This window comes from Crocodylus siamensis, chromosome 2 (genome assembly GCF_052110815.1).
Source record: "Crocodylus siamensis isolate JL-2025a chromosome 2, ASM5211081v1, whole genome shotgun sequence".
NCBI lineage: Eukaryota > Metazoa > Chordata > Crocodylia > Crocodylidae > Crocodylus > Crocodylus siamensis.
In genome coordinates, this window is record NC_143396.1 from 199,362,103 (window position 1) to 199,384,504 (window position 22,402).

Sequence of the window (22,402 nt, forward strand, 5' to 3'; positions counted from 1 at the left end):
ACATGCTACTTTATTTTACAGGTCATTGGTAATATCTTCCAACAGCCATTTCCTGAGTGAAAAGTCCTATAGTTATGACTATGTAATAGCTAGAAGGCTTTCCAAATAGTGTAGGATGGGCATATATTACAGTCCCATTTGAACAGAGTTTCAAACAGATGGATCACCACATGAAGAAGCCTGGTCTCTTCTCTCCATGACGTTTACACATTTTAACCTAAGCTTAGCCCATAGCTTAGTGTTAGGGCTATTGTTTGAATTATTTAACCCAAAATGCATAAATAACACTGGGAGTGAGGACTTCCTCCTCCCCAAGTTAGTAGCTTGTCTCGGGAAACGAGGTAACATGGGGCACTCACCTCCAGCTCGGGACAGAGCCCACGGGGAACGGGGAGAGGAACCTGTGTGGCTCGTGAGCAGTCTCTATGTACAGCTGTGGCCGGCTGGTGACGTCAGCGTTGGACGCCAGCCGGTGAAAATAAAAATGGCGGCCGTTGCTGTGAAGGGGGCGGATTGTCTGGAGGCACAACTGCTGCTGATGCCGGGATCAGAGGGAGCCCCAAGAGAGGACCCCAAAGAGACCGACGGGCTGGAGGCAAAGTTAGGCAGGGACAGGAGCACCCCGTCGAAGACCCCCGCCATACACCGGAGGAGTGAATGGTTGGCTGAGGGAAGGAGGATTGGAGGCAGCCCCTAGAGTGCAGCAAGACCCAGGTGGAGTGCCGGGATGGTGGGGCTCTGAGGACGGCATGCCAGGAAGAGAAAGCCCGGGATGGCCCAGATGGGGGTTATAATCAGGGTGGGGTCGCCCCTGGGACCAAGGAGGGTCAGCAAAGGATGGGCGTGAGCCCTGGGGTGACAGACAGGGTGTAGAGGCCCCTTCCTCCTCGTTAAGGGTCCAGGGATGAGGAATAGGTGGAGAGTTGGTGGAGGTGCAGTGGATTTTGTTTGGTGTTGTGGGATTACCCCGAGCTGGGGCTGAATTCCGTAAGGGCACCTGGGGTTCGGGTTATAGGATAGCCCTGGGAGGGGCATAGTGGGGAAGGTTCTCTACAGGACAGGAGCCAGGAGTGAGGCGCCACAGGAGTGTGCACAACCTCCCACTGTAGGCTTAAGAATGCAGAACGGTAGTTGAGATCTGCAAAAAAGGCCTCAAGATAACAACTAGATGGTCCATTGAAGGTGGCATGAGGCCAGGGTGTAGGGGTGGTGGAGCCCCGTGAGCAACCGTTGGGCCTGACCCGGGTCATCCAGGGACCTGCCAACTAACCCACCCATTGAGGAACACCAAGATGTGGCAGGCGAGAACGGAGTTGGTGAAGCAGGAGGAAAGAGCTACCTTGACGACAAACCGACCCGGAAGAGGCAGAACATCCGCCAAGAGACCTGAGCTGCCAGAAAGCAGCAAGCAGAAGCCCGGCAGTCGCATAGCTCATCATTGGGCAGGAGAATCAGATACCTCATTTATTCTCCTTCTGGCCCTGTGATACTTTCCAACTGGTCTGCCCATAGTGCTCTCCATCTAGAGTGGTGGAAGGTAGTCTAGGTAGTGGTTTGGTGCTTAGAACCTTATCTTAGCTATGAGAAGTTTAAATTCCCTCAGGGTGCAGTGGTCATACAACCAAGGTCTCCCATATCCCAATCAGTTGCCATAACCCTAGGCAGAAAGTGGGTACCATGGTTTTTGTCAACTACAGATTCAAGGCTCTTTCACAAATGAATGCTTTTCTGTGGCAAAACTGGATGATAACTGATTGTAACTGGAGTTAGCTACTTATGTAGCTGTCTTGGGTCACTTCTCAGCAAGTGAAGCAGCCCACACTTAGATACGTAAGGAATTTAGGAATCTTATCAGAATTCATCCTGTTGTATAGGGTGAGCTAAAATAAAATTAAGTGACTTAGACCCTAAAAATGGAAAAGTGCCATTGAGATCTAAGTGAAGTAAGATCTCACCTGCTCAAGGTCTCAGGAAATCTGTGATAGAGCAAAGAATTAAAGGAGTCCTCCAGATCCTAAACTAGTACTCTAAGGGCATTTTTACATGATGCAGTGCTGGGCGCTTTAATTAGCAAGCCACGCTGCTTAAAAGCACCCACGTGTCACATATATCAGCATCCCCATGCGTCCCCATGCTGGAAAAATGTTGACGGCACACTGAACTAAAGCTCATCAAAAGTGTTTTATTTCAAAGCACCCCACCACCATTTTTTCAGCACAGGGACACACCGGGACACTGGTACATGTGAAGTGGAAGGCTGCCAGAGTATTTCAATTTCTGTGCTTCAGCAGACTAGATTAATCAAGGAGATCCCGGCGCGGCCCCGCTGTTCCCAGCCATGCCAGATCTTGCCTGCTGGGCTACAGTGGCCCCACAGGAGGGAAGCAGGGAGAGAGCTTAAGCCCACAGCCTACCTCCCATACCAATCTGGAGGCGCAGGTTCCCCTTTCTCCCCGGGAGTGCACATGGCTGCCAGGAGCCAACCCTGCCTCTGCCCAAGTCAGCAGCAGACAGCAGCAGCAGGGGGAGCTGGCTCCAGGCTCCTGCTGTAGCTGCCTTCTGTCAGGGGCAGGGAGTTGTGGACCTGGGTCCCTGGTCCCTTAGCTGGGGGCCACTTCCAGCAGGGCAAGGGGCATGAGAAGGGCTGGGGGGCTGTTGTGGGGGCAAAGAGGGGCACCAGCAGGGCCAGAGGGGCCTGTGGGGGGGCCTTTAATTTTAATCATGGATTTTGGGGGTTTTATCAGAGAATTTGCATTTTTTTTATCATGGAAAACCAGGATCCCTGGTTAATAGTTCAACCTACACAGCTTAGAGGAAGCTGTCTAGATTGAATTGATTTTACCTCAGGCTTTTTGACGGTCTGTACTTAGCCTAACTGCTTGACCATTTTCTTTCTCTTCACCTTATGATCCCATTGGGCTAATTAATTCTTTTACTATTATGCGGCCACGAAAGAGGGCCAATTTTTAATTTTAATCTTTCTTCTTGGAACAATACGTAAATAGCAAGGTGTCCTACGCAAGTTATTTGTCTTTTCACTGAGGAGATATAGTCCAGCAGCTACAGGAAGCTGGCATTGGCCGCTCCTGGGACAGCTGCAGCAGGAGCTGGGGTGAGTGGGGACAGGCAGAGCCCTGGGGAGTTCAGGGCGCGGTGCAGCCCAGTGGCTGCCAGCAGTTGGTGCCGGCAGCTCCTGGGCCCGCTGGAGCCGAGGCTGGGGTGAGTGGGGCCATGGCCCTTTCCCCTCCCAGCACAGACTTATCTCTTTGGGCAGGGGGGGACATCTATGCTGATCGCATAAGAGTGAATTTACCCCGCAGGTAATGAATTATGGGTCTAAATATGCTCATCGTGTACAAGGAAATTTGCATATAAAGAACCTGCATAAATCGAGGGAAACCTGTATTCCAGATTCTGGTCACCCTACTGGAAAGAACATCTTTCTTGCATTCAACCTGAAACCAACCTATAACAGTTTAGAGCCATTTCTCCTTGTCCTCCCCTGGGGCACCCTAGTGAACAGTTTTTTCTCCCAGCTCCCGATATTCACCCCATACATACTTATAGATGACCACCAAGTCCCCCTTCAGGCTTCTCTTCTCCAGGCTGAAGACTCCCAGATTTTTTGGTCTTTCCTCATAAGGTTTGTCCTTCAGGTCCTTAACATGTATACTACTATTAAAATACAGCCACCTCCATGGTGGAAGATTATGGTTATATACAACACACCATAGAACAGTGAATAGAGGGATTTTTTTTCCAGAGATACTGTAGCATATATGTGAACTTACTTAAAGTGCTGTGGGATATTTAACAGTCACCCAAAAAACACACAGAACCTAAGATTTTGAAGTCTCATCTGTAAAACAAGGTTCTTTCTTAAACAACACAAGATATTCCTGCCAAGTACTGAACATCCTGACAGTAAAACATAGCAAAAGAATTTATCTTTTATGTTCTGACAGAAATATAAAGAACACAGCAATGGAGCTGCCAATCAGAAGTGGCATTATACAGGAAATACAGGAGTATTTAGTGCCTTTTACAGCACAGTGCTAGACCAAGAAATCACAGCAGCAAATCATGCTTCTGTTTGCACATTCTCTGTGACTAATAAAGAGAAAATAGACCAGCCTGTAAGTAATATCTTTTTTCAGTCATGTAAGTATATATAAGGAAGTTTAACTCTTAAGGAATGCAACTTGCTGTACAGAGTACATAGGTGCGTGTGCATGTGTATGTCCAACATTTCACTTTATCTTACTGAAAAATAGCACTTTGCAAAGAAATGTATTGGGCAGTTTTATCTGTAGAAAGCTGTATTGTTTCAAGTTTGATATCATAAGAAAATCTGCCATCAAATCCCTTTTTAAATCAGGAGACTTGTAGTAAGTAAAATACATTACCAGCCTTTTTCCTACAATGGAGCTATTCCACCACTGCTTTTTCCAACATCAGATCAATGTCATGATATGAGAAGTTGGAAGCACTGAACATACAAAGGCATTTGTGTCCTTGTCCCGTTTCTAATGAACATTGCTATTTAGGTATCAAAACTGGCATCATCAAAAAAGTTTGCTGAGGTTAGTATGGATACATATTGAGGAAATCCTGAATAGGAGGTAATAAAATGTTCAGCTGTGCAACAGTCTGGTTATTTTTAAAGCCTTGAAATTATTGTTTCCACTTATTTTTAGGGCTACTATTTTCTTTCACCCAGTAAAAAGCAAAAAGTGATGATATGTTTGGCTTGTGCAAGGACTATAAGAGGAAAGAAAGAACTGAAAAAATTACCCCCAGGTAGCATGTTCTTCTGTGCCTCTGGAGAAACAAGTTGTTCTTCTTTGGGGCCTTTTAAGTGTGTTAAAGTGACTAAGGTTAGTATGTTTTATTTTGTTTTATTAGCTGTACAGTAGACCCAAGATTATAACATAAAATGAACATTTACATGGACTGTTGTAATTTGTATTTGGACAAACTTCAAACCTGCATATAGATTCAGTTTCATCGTTTGCTAATGAGCAGATCAGGGAGGATCTGGAGATCCTGCTGGAAATTGGGGGCAGAGGGGCAGGGATGATCGGCATACCTTCCTCTTTTTTATCTTGGATCTGAAACATCCCCTGTGTTATGGGGCATTGTTCTGTCTTCAGAAGCTTTGCATATACAATATAGTAAATATTATTGGTAGTAGATCATAAGTAGGAGGTCTTTATGCAGTAAGTGGCGATATCTTTGAAAACTGATTCATCTTTATCTAAACACATATATGCACATGTATATTCACTGATCTTTAAAAAAAATGTATTGGCTCTGCTACAGAAATTTTTAATAGCTGTCTCTTGTCAAATTTGACAAATAATGGTTAAGTCAAAGCTACCAGAAATACCTGGAAATTCAATAGGATCACCAAAGGTATATTAACATGTCCCATATTTCAGCAAGTTATATAGTTGACTGAATTCATTTTAAATCAAATTTCTGGGCTTCATTAAAAAGAAATTTACTTCTATATTGATTTAATAGAAGCAATAGCATGATTGAATCTGATCTCTTTTTTTTTATATATATATATATACCCAAAAGACTGATTTATCCACCTTGGAAGCTGAAATCACCCTGAGTCATTTAAAAGAAGTTCTAGCATCTCTGCACACTGAAACCTCTGTACAAACTATCTCAGAAAAGATCTCTGCAGTTATGAACCAGAAAGCAGTAAAAATAATTGCATACAGAAATGGAGCTGGCTACCGAAATGGGCAGTTAATCATTGCTAGTACATTTCCTATGGTAAGTAGCACTCATCCCCAAAGATAAGTATAATGGCTGTAGTACCGGAAAGGACAAACACTACGTCAGTGACTTAGATGAACCCAAATCAGAATCTCAAACCTAAATTTTTTAACATGATGAATTTCTGGGGTTTCAAATGTGTATACAGGTCTCATCCCTACCACATGTTTACCCAATCATATGCAAAGCCTAGAGGAGCCATAGTGGACATGACCCATGACGTTAAACCAACCTTCCAGTCTGCAGACTGGATCCTATGGGCGGGATCTGTCTGCAGACCGGAACCAGTGTGCAGTCAGCATGTGGTCCATGGGTGCAATCTGGCCCGCTAGCCTGGACCCACATGCCAAATCTGGCTGTGGCCCGACCCCACACGCAAGATCCGGCCATGGGCCATCCCCATGTGCCAGCGTAATCTGGTGCATAGAGCTATGTCAGCTTGTCCACAGGGCTCCCCGTGAGTCTAGAAATTTGGTGGCACAGGATGAGCTCCACTGCATTAAACCATTCCTTATAGTACCAGTCATGTAATAATACTTTAAATTGTGATATTTCTACCATATAGGCTTATAAATTTAGAACATTTTAAAGAGATTTTGCTTGGTCATACATCATGTACATTATGATTTTGCTCTGTTATATGTTATGTTTAGGCTAAGATTCAAATTTTGACATGTCTGAGAAATACACATCACCTACATCAAGATGGTGCTCTTTCTGCTCAATAGCCTGACCCAGTCTGTTCTATCACAGCTCCCTCCTCAAGAGTGTGAGCCACATGAGCAGTGACAGTGACTTTTGTTGTCTGTATTGAGAGTTCCCAAAGCTTTTGTACCTATTGATAGTGAAAATGAGCAAATAGTCACCATAAATACCTCTGGGTGTGTGCACCAGCCCATCATGCGCCTTTTATCTAGCTAGAGATTATGACTCTTTTCACCATAGGAGAATTAGTTGCATCTCTATCTCTCCCATACTCAGAAAAATAACCCCACCAGCTTCCCCATAAGTTGCTCCTTGGGCAGAAGATATGCCAATTCATAGAGCAATAAGAGTAGGAACAGAGGCCAATTTTGGAAGATGGTGGGAGCCCACCACTCTAGCCACAACCTTTTCTTTCTCCTCAAGGGCCTTCTCACAGTTAAGCCACTCTTCTGCCTTCTTCACGGAAGTAGAGCTGTAATATTTCAAGCTTCCTTCCTTCTCCTGTATGTTCTTTAGACTGTTTAAGCAGGAAAAGGTCATTCTGCACTGCTACTAAGCTACATAATTTTGCTTTTGTGAAAAGCATAGTCAGTCCCCTAAATTACTCTCATAACTTTGTAGTCAGAAGAAGAGTTTCTCATGGCTTCTGAAGTCATGGCCATTACTGAAATATCATCAGCAACTGCCACAACATAGAAGAGAGGATCCCTGTTTCTTGTGCCCTGAAGGTGACTGTCTTCTGTCAGTCTCATTTTTACCTATAACCTTTCTGCCAGCAGTCAGAGGATCTATGGCAAAGATATACACCAGCAGCTTCTGCAGGCACCTTTGTTTCACCTCTTAATTTAGAGTAACTGGCCTTGACCCCTGTTTTTGATTGACCAGAGAAACATGAGCTGAGCTCAAATACATGGTTTGCAGCCAATGAATGAAAGTATATGGGATTCCATGTTACTGTAGTGTTCTTCATAAACATTTGCAATATGGCAAAAAATCTTCCTCTGTTCAAGGTAGTAAATAAACCTTTCTGACTCTTCTCCAGCCCTGGTTGCAAACATCTCAAAAAGGTCCACCAAAGAATCCAAACTAAGCTTGTCCTAATAGTGTTCAGTCAGCATGGATGAGAGAAATGCCACTTGAGCCAACTTGTCAAGTAGTGACCTGAAAAAATGTTTTAGTCCATACTGGCCACATCTACATGAGATGCTGACTGTGCCATCGTTACCGCATAGTCATTTAGTACTTGCATAAACTTGAGATATACTTGTATATACTTTAGCTGTATAAACAAGTACTAAATGGCTGTGCAGTAACTAGAGTTACTGTTCAGTAGCATCAATGAATGCTTTTTTGTGATGCTGGCTGTGCAGTAGTCCCAGACTATGCAGTAGCACCACATCATGCTTGGTGCCATGCAGTGCTACTGTGCAGTAGTCATGGGCTACTGCGCAGTTAGCATTTTGGGTAAACATGGCCACTAAGCATGTACTATAAAGGGGACTCAAGTTGCCTGAGGACATTGTGTTTTCCATTGTGCTGTATATTCTTACCCTCATTCTCTAGCTGCAGTAGTGGCTTGTGCTGTCAAAGTACTATATACTAGGCATGTCTACATGAAAATTTACTACTCATTTAATTAACTGTGCAGCAAACTTCTCAGCATCTACGTGTGTGTCACTGTTAGGGTGCATGAAACTAATGAATTCCACAGCAAGGTAGTACTTGTAGATGCATCCTCCTATCTTGTAAATACAAGTACTACCCTCTTGTTGACATTTTTCATGTACAGCAATGCACATGTAGGTGCTGACTAACTAGCTGGGGCAGGAGGGTGCTTTAATGCAGGGGCTGCCTGCCAGCTAGTCCCACACTGAAGCACCCTCATGTCTCAGCCAGTCCCTGTGCAGCATATTGAACTTGGTCAGAGCAGCCCTGGGATGGCAGGCTGATCCCTGAGACCCTGGCAGCTGGGGTCGCTCTGATCAGCTCCATGTGCCACAAATGAATAAACTCTGGAGCTGATTGCTTTGGAATTAATTGCTTTTGGACACGTGGTCAAATGGTGTGCCTGGGAGCAAAAAGCTCAGGTGCAATAAGTGCTGGAGTTTATTCGAGTGCACTTATTGCACATGTAGATATGCCCACTGTGTATTATATAAGGTGTACATCCTCCTATCTTCTCTCAAGGCAAGTTAAAGCATACTTAAAGTTTTTTTCATAATAGGAACAGACTATTCATTTGTAAAATTTTCAAATTAATTAGACTTAACTAATAAAAATGGAGATGGGTAGGCACTATTGATAAACTTTACCTTAGGCAAAGGGGCAGTGTAGGCTTATACACTATTTAAGGTTTGCTGCAGGAAGCAATTTTACCTTATTTGTGTGATCATTTATCATTTCCTGTGTTATTTAGCTACTTACCATGTGTACAAGACAACTTGACCTTACTAGGAAAGCCTGCAAACTATACACCAGTGATGGAACCCTAATCCTTACTCTACCAGATTTAGTCTCATGGGCTGTGAGCAAATGTTTTAGGCAAAGTGTCTCAGAAGAATGTGAAGAGACAACTACAATGGAAGGTACGTCTTGGTTATTCTGCCTGTGGAAGGTAAAAAGTCAATCTAAAAAAAGTCTTAAATTTGTTGTGAAGTTGCATGTGTATTTTGTTTGCATTGTGCTCCTTTTGATATATTTCATATGAACAAAGATTAATTATGCGATATATAAATATTAATTTTGGAAAATGTTAAAGTGCAGAAACTTGGACTGATTTCTGTAGAGCCCTATACCTAAAGCAATCAGGTGCTTAATTTAAGAATATAACTACTGTTATTGTATGTACAAATCATACTAGCTACTGCCTAGCTGCTCATTTACTTGTATAAATTTTTAATTTAGATACCTAATTGCAGTAATTGTGTAGGCTAATTTGGTAGTACATTTTTTTGCATGTGACCCTGATTTGTATATCAGACCCTTAATGGTAAGTTTCCATTAAATAAATGTCAGGTTATTATGAAACCAATTAAAGACTACCATATTTTCTCGCATACCATATGCATGCCTTTTTTCCAAAAGCCATTTGCTGGAAATTGGGGTGCGCATGTTAAATGAGGAAATATGATAATGGCAGCTTTTGCAGTATAAGATTATGGAAGGGGAACAAGAACAAGAAAGTAGCACCACACATGGGCAATGCAGTGAGCACACAGGGCTTTACAGCCAGCAGTGAGGGGCCCTGCATGCTCACTCTGTAGTCCCTGTGTAGTATATTCAGCATTACTTTCTTTCCCCCAGCAGAGGTCATACTACAGAAGCTCCTGCTGATTCAGGAGGCAATTGTTCTAGCACCCTTGCTTGTGCTTCACTGTATTTCTTGCCAGCAGCTGTAGCTGCTTTAACTCCCTAGCTGCTGGCTGGCTGTAGACAGGTCCTCCCTCAGCAGCAGGGTTTGGCTTAGCAGCAGTTTAAGACTATCCCTTCAGGTTGTGCAGCATCACTTTCCCCTTTTCTCCCCTTTCCCCAACAACCATTTCACTTAGTTAAAAGGACACCTTTGAGTTACTATTGGGGCAGACCCTACTGTTGCAGATGCTGCTGTTGAGGGAAAAATTGTCCATGACCAGCCAGCAGGTAGGGGTCAACAAAGCAGTCATTTGGTGTTGCTTCCTCCTACTACAGCTGCCTATATTTATGCCACTGGCAAAAACAATGTTTTTCTTTCCTTCACTCTCCCTTCTGAAAACAGGAGCATATCTTCTCTGGGGGGTATTCAGTAAGAGAGTAAATATGGTACTACTTGTATACAAGGTGATACATATTTCAGATGAGGGTTTTATAGGCTTTTCAAGATAACTGCTCAATGCCAATCATACTTTATCTTTTTGATAGGTTTATATGTAAATATGCAACAATCTATATGTTTGAGTAAGCAGGTAGAAAGGAAGAATTGAAGTGGCAACTCCATTTTTATCTATTAATATATTGAGAGAGGTAGAAAATATTAGTAAAGATCTAACAAACCCCATTTTAGCAATAAATGAATTTACTATTTGTTACAGAACCTCAGCCCTGAAATTCAGATATAGTTCAGGATTATGACCATGCCAAAGTTTGGAAGTATTTAGTTCCTCACCTTTTTTTACAGCTTATTGCTAATAATTACTGCATATTGTTTATTACTAGAATTAATTACAAGAATTAAGGCCCCAATTCAATAATGAATGTAAGCACAAGCTTAAAACCCAGGTATTTCAGTGAGTTTTAAGTAAATGTGTTTAAATTCTTTATTGAATCAGGGCAGGGGCAGAGGCAGATGCAGGCATTTTAAAAGGGGGTGTGAACTTTAAAAAAAAAAGTTCTGTAGAGGTAGCTGCACCTTGCTTACTTCCCCTGTGTACTCAGCAGCACCTTCCCTCCCTCCCATTCCCCTTACTCCCTCTCTACTCTTCTGGAGTGTGGGAGGAATGGAGATACCACAGTCCTTGCCATTTCTGTGTGGCTCCAGCTAGGACTGCAGGCACCAGCTGCTTGGAGAGTTGGGCTCAGCTGGGGATAGCAGTGATGGCAGGCAGGTTTCCCTTTCCATTGTGTTCCCCACCAGCTCAGGAACAGATGCAAGGAGGGAGAATCTGCTCCTTGTGCAGCCTGGATGCAGCAAGTTTTGGAGCTGCTCCTGGATTAGTTGAGGGCAGCAGCAATGACAGGTATGACATTGAAGGGTGGGAGGCAAGACAGCAGTGAAGGTGGGGTGAGGAGGAAGGGAAGGGAAGGGAGAATCCTGGTCTCTTTTGGGACTTAAAACAAACACCCTGACTGCTGCTCCCACATCATTGTCTGAAAGGGAGGGAGTGCAACCTCTGGATCCACACCTGAATCAAGGAGTATATAGTTTATAAGGGGAAAAAAAATCAAGATTTACAAACCATTTCCTATACAGAAAATCTGCAGTTACTTTTGGGGCTATTAAAATTAATATATGCAGGTTGCTTTATTATGTATGACAAATAATATGTTAGAACTCATGCACCTTAGGTCTGTAAATCAGAATCACTTTTCTTTTTTTGAGACTGAGAATGATCAAATGTCTCATGTAACAATACAGCAATATTCTTTCATGGGATAAGGAGCACTCGCAGGTGTAATACACTGCATGTTGCCGGGTTTACTCGGATGATATAAAACCACCCTTCTGTGATGGTGCCATGTATTCCATTTGAAATCTAAATTTGTTTTGCATGATAATATTATCATTGCTCTTTATTATATAGTTATAGCATGTATAGCATCATGATATTTACAAAAGTGTTCCTAAATTGCTCAGGATCTTTGGAAAGAAAAACCTTACAAAGTTACTGGTCATCTAGTTATACTGAATAATAGAGCTCTGCCTCAATGTGTCCTAATTCTGTTCAGAGCTCCAGGAAGACAAAATGATGTGGGCCCTAAAGGTACAAACAGAAGGAGGTGTTGGACAGAAATTCAGCTTGAGATGTAAGGAGGAGATTTGCAAATACACAAAGGGGAGCTAAACACCCAATTACTTTTGAAGTTCAGTGACAGTTGGGCATCCCTTTGTGCCTTTGAAAATAGCCCCCTGAGGGTTAATTCCTTAGCTCTGTCCCCAGCTTCTGCTAGTTTACCATTTTTTACCCTTTCCTAATTTCTTATTTTTAATTTGTAGCCATTAATATTTTTTTCTCTCTCCATACACATGCATTCCTCCTCTGATCCTGTGACTGTTACCACTTCCTCTCTCTCTCAGATAATCAATACTGTCTTCTACTCCCTCTTAAAACGTATTAGAAAGCTGATAATAGAGAGTTGATTATATGCTAGATATCCCTTCACATTACTAAGATGAAAAAACAGGTAGTGTTGTCAATGATGTACTAGGAAGGGGGCAGGAAGGGTACCAGTTATTCAGTGATTCTTTTCAAGGCTGCCTAGATCATCTTAATCTGCCTTGATAAAACTGATTTCATGAATTAACAATTTATAAACTTGATGAGAAATAGAATCATACAAAGTGAGCCAACTCTAATGAGACGCTTCATGTAAGCTAGCATGCTGCCTGGAGGACTAATAAATGAGAAAGGAGAAAATGCAGAAAAGATAAATCCCTCTCACAAAGTTAGTAGGTTAAAATCAGATATTAAAAATAAATACATGAAAGAGGGTAAAGCTGGAGAGGGGAAAGTTGGTCCAAATAAAAATAGAATACATGAAGAAAGATTGAAAAAATAGGAAAACATCTACACTTAGTTCAAAATACTATATAGGCAGCCCCCACTTAGCTCTCTTAATTGGTTCTTGAAAAACCGAGTGCTAAGCGAAACGAATGTTAAACGAAACCAAAAGTACTTGATGACCCAAGATGACAACCGCATTGAGAGCTAAGTGGAATCAGGTATCAATTTAAAATGAGCGTTGTAGAGAAATAGTGCTAAGCAAAACAGTCTTAAGTGAAGGTTGCCTGTAGTTATTCGTTGTGCCTCTACTGAACATAAATTTGCAAATAAAATCACTGGTATAAAACCTTGTAACCAAAAACTTTAGTGATATTTAGGTCAGATTCATTAGGGCAGGGGAATACGAAATGTAATATTGGATGCGTTTGTGTTTCAACATTTTATTTTGTGAGCCATACAATTTAGCCACATCATAACCCTGAGTGATACAAGCCAAAGGGCTATTTGAACATTAATATATGTCATTTTCATGCTATAAACAGTGACTGCTTTTGCTGGTCAACAAATAAGCCATGGTTTGTAATTCTGTTTGAAAATCCAACATTTTAAAACCTTTGATTTAATGTTATTACATCAAAACATTGCAAAAAGCTGAAATTCAGCTAGAGGTTGATGTGAAATAGTATGAGTGCTGCAAGATTGGGAGGGAATACTCAAGATCAGTGTTCCGAAGAAATGCTGCTTGTGTGTACCCTATTAACTGACTTCGGTGAAACTACTCAGAATATTCCAGTTTTATTCATAGAGAATATGATTAAAATTAGAGAAAATGTATTTTGTCTATCAGACAAATGGACTGAACTCCTGGTTTCAGTGTAAAACAGGGCACATCCTTAATTACAGCATCTCGCTTTTTCCATTACAATAGGTAAATAGGAGGTCACTACTATATTATAACTATATTACACTATATAATAACTACTATAATAGGTAAATAGGGTGGATTTAATGATAAGCAAATCCTAAGGGTTTTCTTCCAAAAGATAGAGAACTCTCACAAAAAGTCCTAATCCAAATTTACTTTTCTAACCTTCTTGGCTAAGTACAACAGTCAAAAAGCCCTAGGTGGAATCAATTTAATCTTTTCAGTTTAGTCTAAGCTGTGTAGATTGAACCAATAAGCAAGTGAACAGACATTCGCATTTGATTCCAGAAATGTATCCACATGCCTGCAGTGGCCCAGGACAGAAGCTGGGGAGTGGGGCGAGGCGGGGCGGGGCGGGGCAAGAACATGCATCCCTGCTCAGTTGGAGAAGATGGCTTGAAGCTGGAGGGGATCTGGGACAGAAGTTCAATAACCGATTTCACTTAAATCAGCTAAGTCTGATAATACATCCATCCAGATTTATCCTAACCAGTTTTGGACATTTTGAAAGTGTTTTATGTGCACTGAACTTCTGCTGTGTTAAAGATTTGAACTGGTTTCTGATCACTTATACCAGTGCGTGTAATTTCTATCCCTAGCCCTTGTGATTTTTCACTTGTACACTTCCTTTATCCTCAAAGATTAATGCTTGAGATTCATCATGGTTTTACTCACACCATTCCCTTTCCTACACACAAAACTCACTTTGTAATGTATATAGTCACTAACATACACCACACCCCCATCTCCTTGTCTCTTCCATCATGTGTCACATTACCAGTTAATGCCGCTCCAAAAATGGTATCTGTAAGCTTTTGTAACTAATTGAGTTTTTATTGCTTAATAGCCAATGTATAAGCAGAAGTTGTAATCTTAATTAAACTAATAAGATGGCATAAACATTTTATCCTGAAGTGATATAAAAAGAAACTGTTGCTATTTTTCTCAAAATACAAAGATAAGCAGATGGAGAAAGAGAAGATAAAATCGGTTTTATGCCTGGCAACTCCAGAAAGTTTGAACATGATCGATGATTCTCTGCTTACCAACATTCTCAGAAAGCCTATTGAGATCTGGGTTTCCTGTGGAGAGCCTTTTTTGCCTTTGAATGGTATGAGTTCCTTTTTTCCACCTCTTTACAAGGATAGAGTTATGTAGAAACAAATAGTCTCCTTAAGCCAAGCTCAGAAAGAACCCATATTTCAGGGTTTCTGCTTTTTACCTTTAGGGACCAAGAAATAATTCCATTGCTCTTCCCCCTGCTTTTCAATGCATAACATGACTTTTGAGGGTTTTTAATTTCGTTGGAATAATCAGATGTTGGCTACAGCTGAAAATGGGAGATTGTGTGGGGTTTAGTGGGGTTCCTATTCTAGTGGTATACCATTCAGGTGGTTGGCTATTGGGTCTTGCTCATTCTTCGTAGTTAAACTGATTTGCAGGGGATTACGAAGGAATTTTCCTCCACATTAACAGGGCAAGGATGAGTAGATTGTTTGTTTGCCTTGCCTTTGTAGTGTGGATCGTGGTCATAGGATCATCAGGGCATGTTTTATCCTACAAAGTCCCTGTTATTTCAGGGACTGTTGATGGTGTCTGAGATCTCTCCTACTCTTTTTCTGTGAAACTGTTTTTGGGGGATTTTTTAAACTAAATATCCTGAATCTATAATGAGTGTTACTGGGTTCTTAATGTGGCTACTACCATACGCAGGAAGTAGCAAAGTACTTTTTATGAACATCTTTAGAAAAGAGACTGAAGCAAATTCTAAATTTTTCCAATCCAAAATGTTTTAGTTTAATGAGGAAAGTATTTAAAGACACTTTCTCTGACAAAAGTGATGCTGATATGATGACATAACACATAGTTATGTCATTTGCATGATTCACATGATTAAAATTAATTATATGCTTTAAGTTAGGGTTCTTAAAGGAAATGATATGGCCAGTTAACCATAAATTGAGATCATTTTAACCCTTTGGCTAATATTTAAATTTCATTTTAAACTTACAAAATCAGTAGAATTCCACATTGACAATAAAGTGGACTGTTGAAAGTTTATTCAAGCATGATACTAGGTATTTACTGATACCTTGAGAACTAAATGAACACTATTATTTTGAAGCAGCAAATCCCTCTATTAATAGATGCACATTAAAAGAAGATGGTCTAAAATAGTCTACCTCTATCAATGCTGGAAGAGTAAATGAAGTACTATGTTTATTCAATTAATACAAGTTTTTGTGTCTTGTTCTCCTAAGATATTTCATAAGCTTTACATTCTCCCATAGTTTCTTTTGAGGACCTTACAAATTCCCTGACTAAGTACAGATGTTCAAAAAACCTATGATGAAAGTGCTTTAACTATTGAATTTCACTTAAAGTGCCATAATTTAGAGTGCATTTGAACCAAACAGACATTTGCCATTCAGTCTCACTCTGCCCAGGGCCATCAGGTAGAAGGAGCTCCCCAACATTTCCCAGCATGCCCTATGGACTTGGAAGCTCCTGAGTGCAGCCAAATGAGCAAGCCATCCCTGACTGGCTGCCTGGTGTGGAAGATGAGTGTTCCACCCCGCTCCCCCCTGCTGCTCTATCAGTGTCAGGAATCAAAGAAGCACAGAGAAGCAGGGCTGTAAGGGACCTCCATGCTGGGTTAGGATGCAGAGGCCTGGATCCAGGTTGGGGAGCCCATCTGCCAAATGCCAGTAGTTGCAGGCTGGGCACTGGAGCTGTGATGGGAGCTGAGAGTGCCTGTCCCACTTGGATTTGCACAGATTGGAGGAAGGAAGGGTTCCAGAGCAGGATCACCTGTGTTTCTTTCTGTGTGTGTGTTTAGGGGGCAGGGGGTTGAATAAAGGACATTTACTGGGTAGTAGACATTGCGCTAATATAGCTGTGTTGAAATACAGTCATTGCCTGGGGTGTGTTAATCATTTCCGTGATTTGAAGTCTACAGGGTTGCCCCCCAGACTCTGGAGCTGTTCTACCCAAACATCAAGGCAGGCCCTAGCTCAGGGGCAGGCAATTATTTCAGGTGGAGGTCCGCTTGCTGAGTTTTGGCAAGCCATCGAGGGCCGCATGACAGGCAGCCAGGGCAGATAACTATTAATTTTCTAAATTTTTTAGGGGCCCTGCGGGCCGGATAGAATGGCCTGGCAGCTGCATCTGGCCCATGGGCTGCATTTTGTCCACTCCTGCCCTAGCTGCTCTGTCTGTCTGTGTTTTGTAGTGCTCCAGTTGTTGTAATATAGTCTGAGCTAGGTATGAGGCATTGAAGTCCATCAAAGACACCTTGCTGGGGTTGTTTGACCCCAGTACTCTCTCCTGCCATGGCAGGGGGTCAGACTAGATGATCTACTCAGGTCCCTTCCAACCCTAGAAACTATGAAACTATGAACATACGCACACTCCCAAACTCTGCTCCCCACAGAGAGCCAGCAGGGGTTGCAATGCAGTGCTGGGAACTCTAGCATGGGGGCGGAAAATAGGACTCACTACAGGGTTGGCCTCCACAGCTTCCCAGCTTGGGGCTTGGTGGAGGGCAGGACTGGGCCCCCACTATGGCAGGGATACTCATTTCCCACCTCTCCCCTGCCGGAGTTCCCAGTGCAGCAAAAAGCAGCACTGCATTGCTGCTCCTGTCTGCATCTGGGGGTGGGGAGTGGGAAGCGGGGCACAGCCTAGCCCTCATTAAGACCTGAACTGGGAATTTGCAGGGGACCTGTCCAGCAGGGGGACTTCTTTCCTTCAACTGCAACCAGGAGCTGCAGCACAGCACCCTGCTGTGGGCAGGTGGCAGGCAGCCCTGCCCCACCAAGACTGGAGCTGGGGGGGGTGGCATCTGGTAGGGGGCTCCTTTACCAATCCCTCCTGCCAGAGTTCCTGGCACAGCAAAAAGTGGCACTGCACTGCAGCTCCTGGTTGCAACTGGGGTAAAGGATCCCAGCTGGGCTGTGGCATACTGTGGAGCCAGGGCTCCTGCAGGGACCCAGAGCCCAGACCCATCCCCTGCAGCCTCCTCAGGGGGGCAGCAGCACACTCTGGGGCTGGGGGTGCTTTGGGGGAAAGGGATCTGGGCTCAGTCTCCCTGCAGCAGCCCTGAACCTAGGGCTTACTGCAGCCTGCCCGGGGTGGGAGCTGAAGGGGGCTGGGGTCAGTGTCTCCACAGTAGCCCTGGATGGCACACTGGATGTGTGCCATCACAGTAGCCCTGGATGTCACACTGCTGCCTGGCCAGGGCTTCTGTGGGGAGAAAGAACCCAGATCCCTTTTCCCCAATGCTCTTCTGGCCAGACAACAGTGTGTCATGGAGTAGCTGCAGGCAGAGAGACCCCCTTTTCTTTTCCCCAACCCACTGTGGCCAGGTTGTGGCTCACAGCTGGCTTCAGGGAGGAGGAAGGGCTGGGATCAGAGGCTGACTCAGATCAGTGAGAGCTGGGGTGGGTGGGGCCATCCTACTGCTCAGGCAGAGCAAATATGCTCTGTCCAAAGCTGAAGCACAGGCCCTGCACACGGGTGGTAGTAATCATGCTCTAAGTTAACCCTCAATGGGATCTGGCACAGACATTTGATAAATCAGTAACAGAAAGTTATTAAAGTGTGTACAGAAGTTCTTCATGCATGTTTTACAGTGCTATAATTTAGAGCACCTGTTATAGCACTATAAAATTATGGTGCTTTTAGACCTGACAAAAATGCAGTGTTTGGTTGGGAGGGGTGCATCTGAGCCTCTCTGCATTTTCCAGGTTAGGAGGCAGGGGGCACTCCTGGGGCTTGTTCAGAAATTTGACCAGTGTACAGAAGTTATTTAAAGCACACTAGGCACATCTACATGTGAAAATGCTGCTGAAAGGATTTACTCCAGAGTAAACCCACCTTGGGTAGGCATCTACATGGGTGGGCATTTGGGAGCAGATTTGCTGTTTCTGGCAGCAGTCTGCTCCCACCCTCTCAGAGCAGGCACCAGTGCCAGCTGCCTGGCACAGCCACATCTCTTCCCAGCTCATGACACATTGAGCTGGGGCTGTGCTGGGTGGCCAGCAGTGGCTGCACTGTGAGCAGAGTAGTGGCAATATTTGTGGTGGATATAGCATCCTCCCAGTGCCATCAGCGCCCTCTCCGAGCCCAGTCCCCACTGAGAAGAGCCCTGCGCAGTCCTGGCTGCAACCCACCCCACCCTACACAGAAACCTCAGGGGCACACGCCCCCCCTGTGCTGTCCTGAGGTTCAAGCAGCAGCAGCAACAGGAGCCACCTCCCCCTGCCTTAAGCTGAGGTTCCACCCCCCACCCCACCTGGGCAGTGCCTGCCTCTGCCCTTTCCCTCACTGTGAGAGGCATTGATCTATGCCCCCATGCCTTTTCCTTCCCCCCTCCCCCCTCCCCTTCCACCACAACAGATTTACTAGCTGGAGGCAGCTGTATCAGAAATCGGATCAGTATCAGGTGATATGCCTCTTTAAATATCAGCTATCAGTATCAGCCCCAAAAATCTCTATTGGTGCATCCCTAGCTGGCAGCCATCTTTTTAAGGCAGCCCCGCTCTGTGCTGTGTGGTGTTGGTCTTGCTGCAGGTAGCTCATGCTCCCGGGGCTGCATGGAGCCACAGTGAGTGGTGGGGTTGGGCTCAGGTGGGGCAGTGATTCTGCTTATGTCTTTGCTGGTGGGGTGAGAAGTGCACACTTGTTGTTCAGTTCCAAGGGAGGAGTGACCCTGGTACTGTGCGTCTTGGGACCTGAGATGACCGTCTTCCAAGCATCCCCTGAGTGGAGCTCCCAGTCAGTCTTCCTGTTGTCCATCTTCACGTAGTCAAGCACCTTCTCTCTTCATTTTTCAGGAGAAGAGCCTGACTGTAGCAGTGATCAGTCTCTTACACGTGGGCCCTGATGGCATGAAGCTTGCCTTCCTGGCCTGGAACTCAGTCAGCTGGGATTTCAGGGACCTCACTAAGAAACATACGCCACACATTGTGGTGACCTTGCTCCCATTCCCAGTTGCTGGCAGCTATGCCAGGCAGCCCCTGCAGCCCAGATCCAGGGACTGCATCTGGGTGGAGGCCAGGACCATGGATTCCATCTGAGTGGTGGCCTCAGTGTTGCAAGGGGAGGGAGCACCAGCTGAGGTGGGAACCTGTGTGTGGCGATGTTGTGTCCCCCAGGGGAAAACCAAGAGCAACAGTCATAAATGCCTAGAAGAAGGCTCCAGATTGCACATAAGGAAAAACTTCACAGTTTGTGTGGCTAAACTATGGAGTAGACTTCCAGTGGGGGTGTTGCAGGCACCTATCCTGGAGATCTTCAAAGGGAGAGTGGACACACACCTTGCTGGGGTTATTTGACCTCAGCAGTCTTTCTTGCCCAGGGCAGCGGGGCTGGACCCGATGGTCTTATGAGGTCCTTCCCAGCTCTAAACTACTGTGAATCTGGGGGACACAGCTGTGCAGCAACACAGTGGCAGGGACAAGCACCAGAGACAAAGGCAAGCTGCTGCAGCTGGCCTTGGCCCCTGCGGTACAACCCATTGGTCAGAGGCTGGCTGCAGGTGGCCCAGGACCCCAGTGTCCCTGCAGACTTTTAAGGGTCAGGGTCTTGGGCAGGCAAGGAGGCACCCCAGCCCTGGAGCTGGAGAATCGCCCAGCCCCATGGGCCTGGGACTATTCTGCAGGTGGCCCACTGGTTGTAGCGCTGACTGGGAGCAAATAGCATCTACATGTGCATTACAGGCTGCAGGTAGCAAATTAACTCCTGAGTAAAGCAGTTTACTGTGTAGTAATTTTATCTACTGTGCATTAAATCATTTCATGTAGGCTGCTGAAGTGCTGTAAAATACAGCACTTCAAATTTAATACCTCAGTTAACAAGGTTTAATTTAAAGTGCTGTAAAATTTTTTAAAAGTGATATAAGGCCTTGCACTTCTGTAGTCACTGGAATAAAATGCTTTAAAAGGCAAAAAAAGCAACTTCTGTATACATTTCTTGTCTAATACCTCATCCATCAAGGCTTAACTTAGAGTATGATCCACTATTTTTAAAATGCTCTAAAAGCCATGAATGTCTGTTTAGTTACAGCTTTAGAGCACTTTCTGGGCAATTAACACATGGTAGGTGTAATCTCTGTACCTAGCCCCTGTCCCTTCTAATTGAGTAATATTAGATCTGTAACTCACCAATGCTCTTAAGTTAATAAAAACTATTTGCTGAAATAGATCCAGGTATACAAACCAATTATGCATTCAACCACTATATGAAAAATAGCAAATAGAAATATTAATTTTCTGTTCTTGCAGCTTTGCAAAAGGTAGAGAAGCAAGAAAAACAAAATTGGTTTGAGAAAGACAGAATTTTGGCTGAACTAAATACCATGAAGCACAAAATGCGACAACTGCAAGGTTGGTATCATTATTCATTCAGTTAGGTGCTATTTTATTTATGATGAATAGATCTAATTTTCAAATATGAGTGTGCTCCTTCCAAATTTATGCAAGGAAACTGTTGTTAGGGCATACCATAGAGTAAAATCCATCCAGGCAGACCTGTTTAAACTGTGCATATGCAAAGCTACATTTACTTTAGTGTAGTTCCATCTAGGTGTGGGTCCATCTACATAGATTTTGATGCCAGAAATTATGTGTTGGTGGGCAGTAGCATAACAGGGTGAGCAAATAGGGCACATGCTCTGAGTGCCACCTACAGAGAGGGGAACCAGAAGTGGGGGGGGGGGCCCACCTCACCCTGCCTGCACTTTCTGAGTGCAGGAAGCAGCTGGGACAGCAGCATGTGTCATAAAGTAGAGTTACCATATTTCCAGGTCCAAAAAAAAGGACACCTGTCAGAGAGGTGGGAATATGATGGTGGAGAGGAGTGACATGCCCTGCCCCGGCCTGTTTTGTTGCCCCTCACTGACAAGCCACACCCCCACCCAGCCCTGCTGCTGCCCCTCACTCTGGACCCTCTGACCCCAACTCTGCCAGTGCCCCTCACTCCCAAACAGCAGTACCCTGCCCCACATCTCTTGCTGGTGCCCCTCACTCCCAACCCACAGCCCCCTGGTGCTGCCAGTACCCTGCAGACCCAAACCACAGTAACCTGTCCTGTCCTGTCCCCCATGCCCCTCAATCCTGATCCACAGCCCCCTGCCCCACCCCCAGCTGAAGCAGCTCCTGCATCTCTCTCTCTGTCTCTTGCTGGAACCCACATGGGGAACACATGACCCCCGACAGCCAGTCACCTTGCCTGCTGCTCCCAGCCCCAAGCATCCAGTCTGGGAGAGCAGAAAACCCAGACATTTGCTTTTATTTTTAAAAACACATCTGGATGCAGCACAGAGGTCCAAAAAGAGGACATGTCTGGGAAAACCTAGATGTATGGTAACCTTAAAGTTCAAGGCATTCTTGGAATCATAGTTTTATAGAGCATTAGTGGGGAATTGACCCTGTTTTTGCTGCCAACAGCAGCATTTTTTTTTTGCCCTCTGGGTATGGGTTTCAATGGCAAAAAAAATGGGATGAAAGTTTCCCTTCTGACAGCAGCAAAGTCCACTGCTACCTTAGAGACTCCCAAACTGTGCTGTACTCTGACACTACCCAGCTTCTGCTTGCTGCTGTTCTTGAGCTCTACAAGCCAGAAGGTATGAGACAGATGGTGGAGAAAGGGTGAGAGGACTGCCCTGGGCGCATGCTATTCCCTTGTCAGTGGGTACTTTAACAGTGAGGCATTGTCTGTGCTGAAAGAATATACTACTAGAGTTCATGTTAACATAATTTGTTTGAAAAAAGAATCTGGG

The 22,402-nt window shown here is 44.3% G+C and overlaps 1 protein-coding gene across 1 annotated transcript in view; it reads left to right on the forward strand.

Moving 5' to 3' along the window:
• The window catches only part of DCDC1 (doublecortin domain containing 1), a 500,455-nt gene that overhangs the window by 463,596 nt on the left and 14,457 nt on the right, over positions 1-22,402 (forward strand). Inside the window, exons 30-35 of the mRNA XM_090034627.1 lie at positions 3,966-4,136; positions 4,698-4,877; positions 5,587-5,790; positions 8,915-9,083; positions 14,579-14,731; positions 20,907-21,008. Of these exons, the coding sequence (XP_089890753.1) occupies positions 3,966-4,136; positions 4,698-4,877; positions 5,587-5,790; positions 8,915-9,083; positions 14,579-14,731; positions 20,907-21,008 (979 nt within the window). The remainder of the gene's footprint in view (positions 1-3,965; positions 4,137-4,697; positions 4,878-5,586; positions 5,791-8,914; positions 9,084-14,578; positions 14,732-20,906; positions 21,009-22,402) is intronic.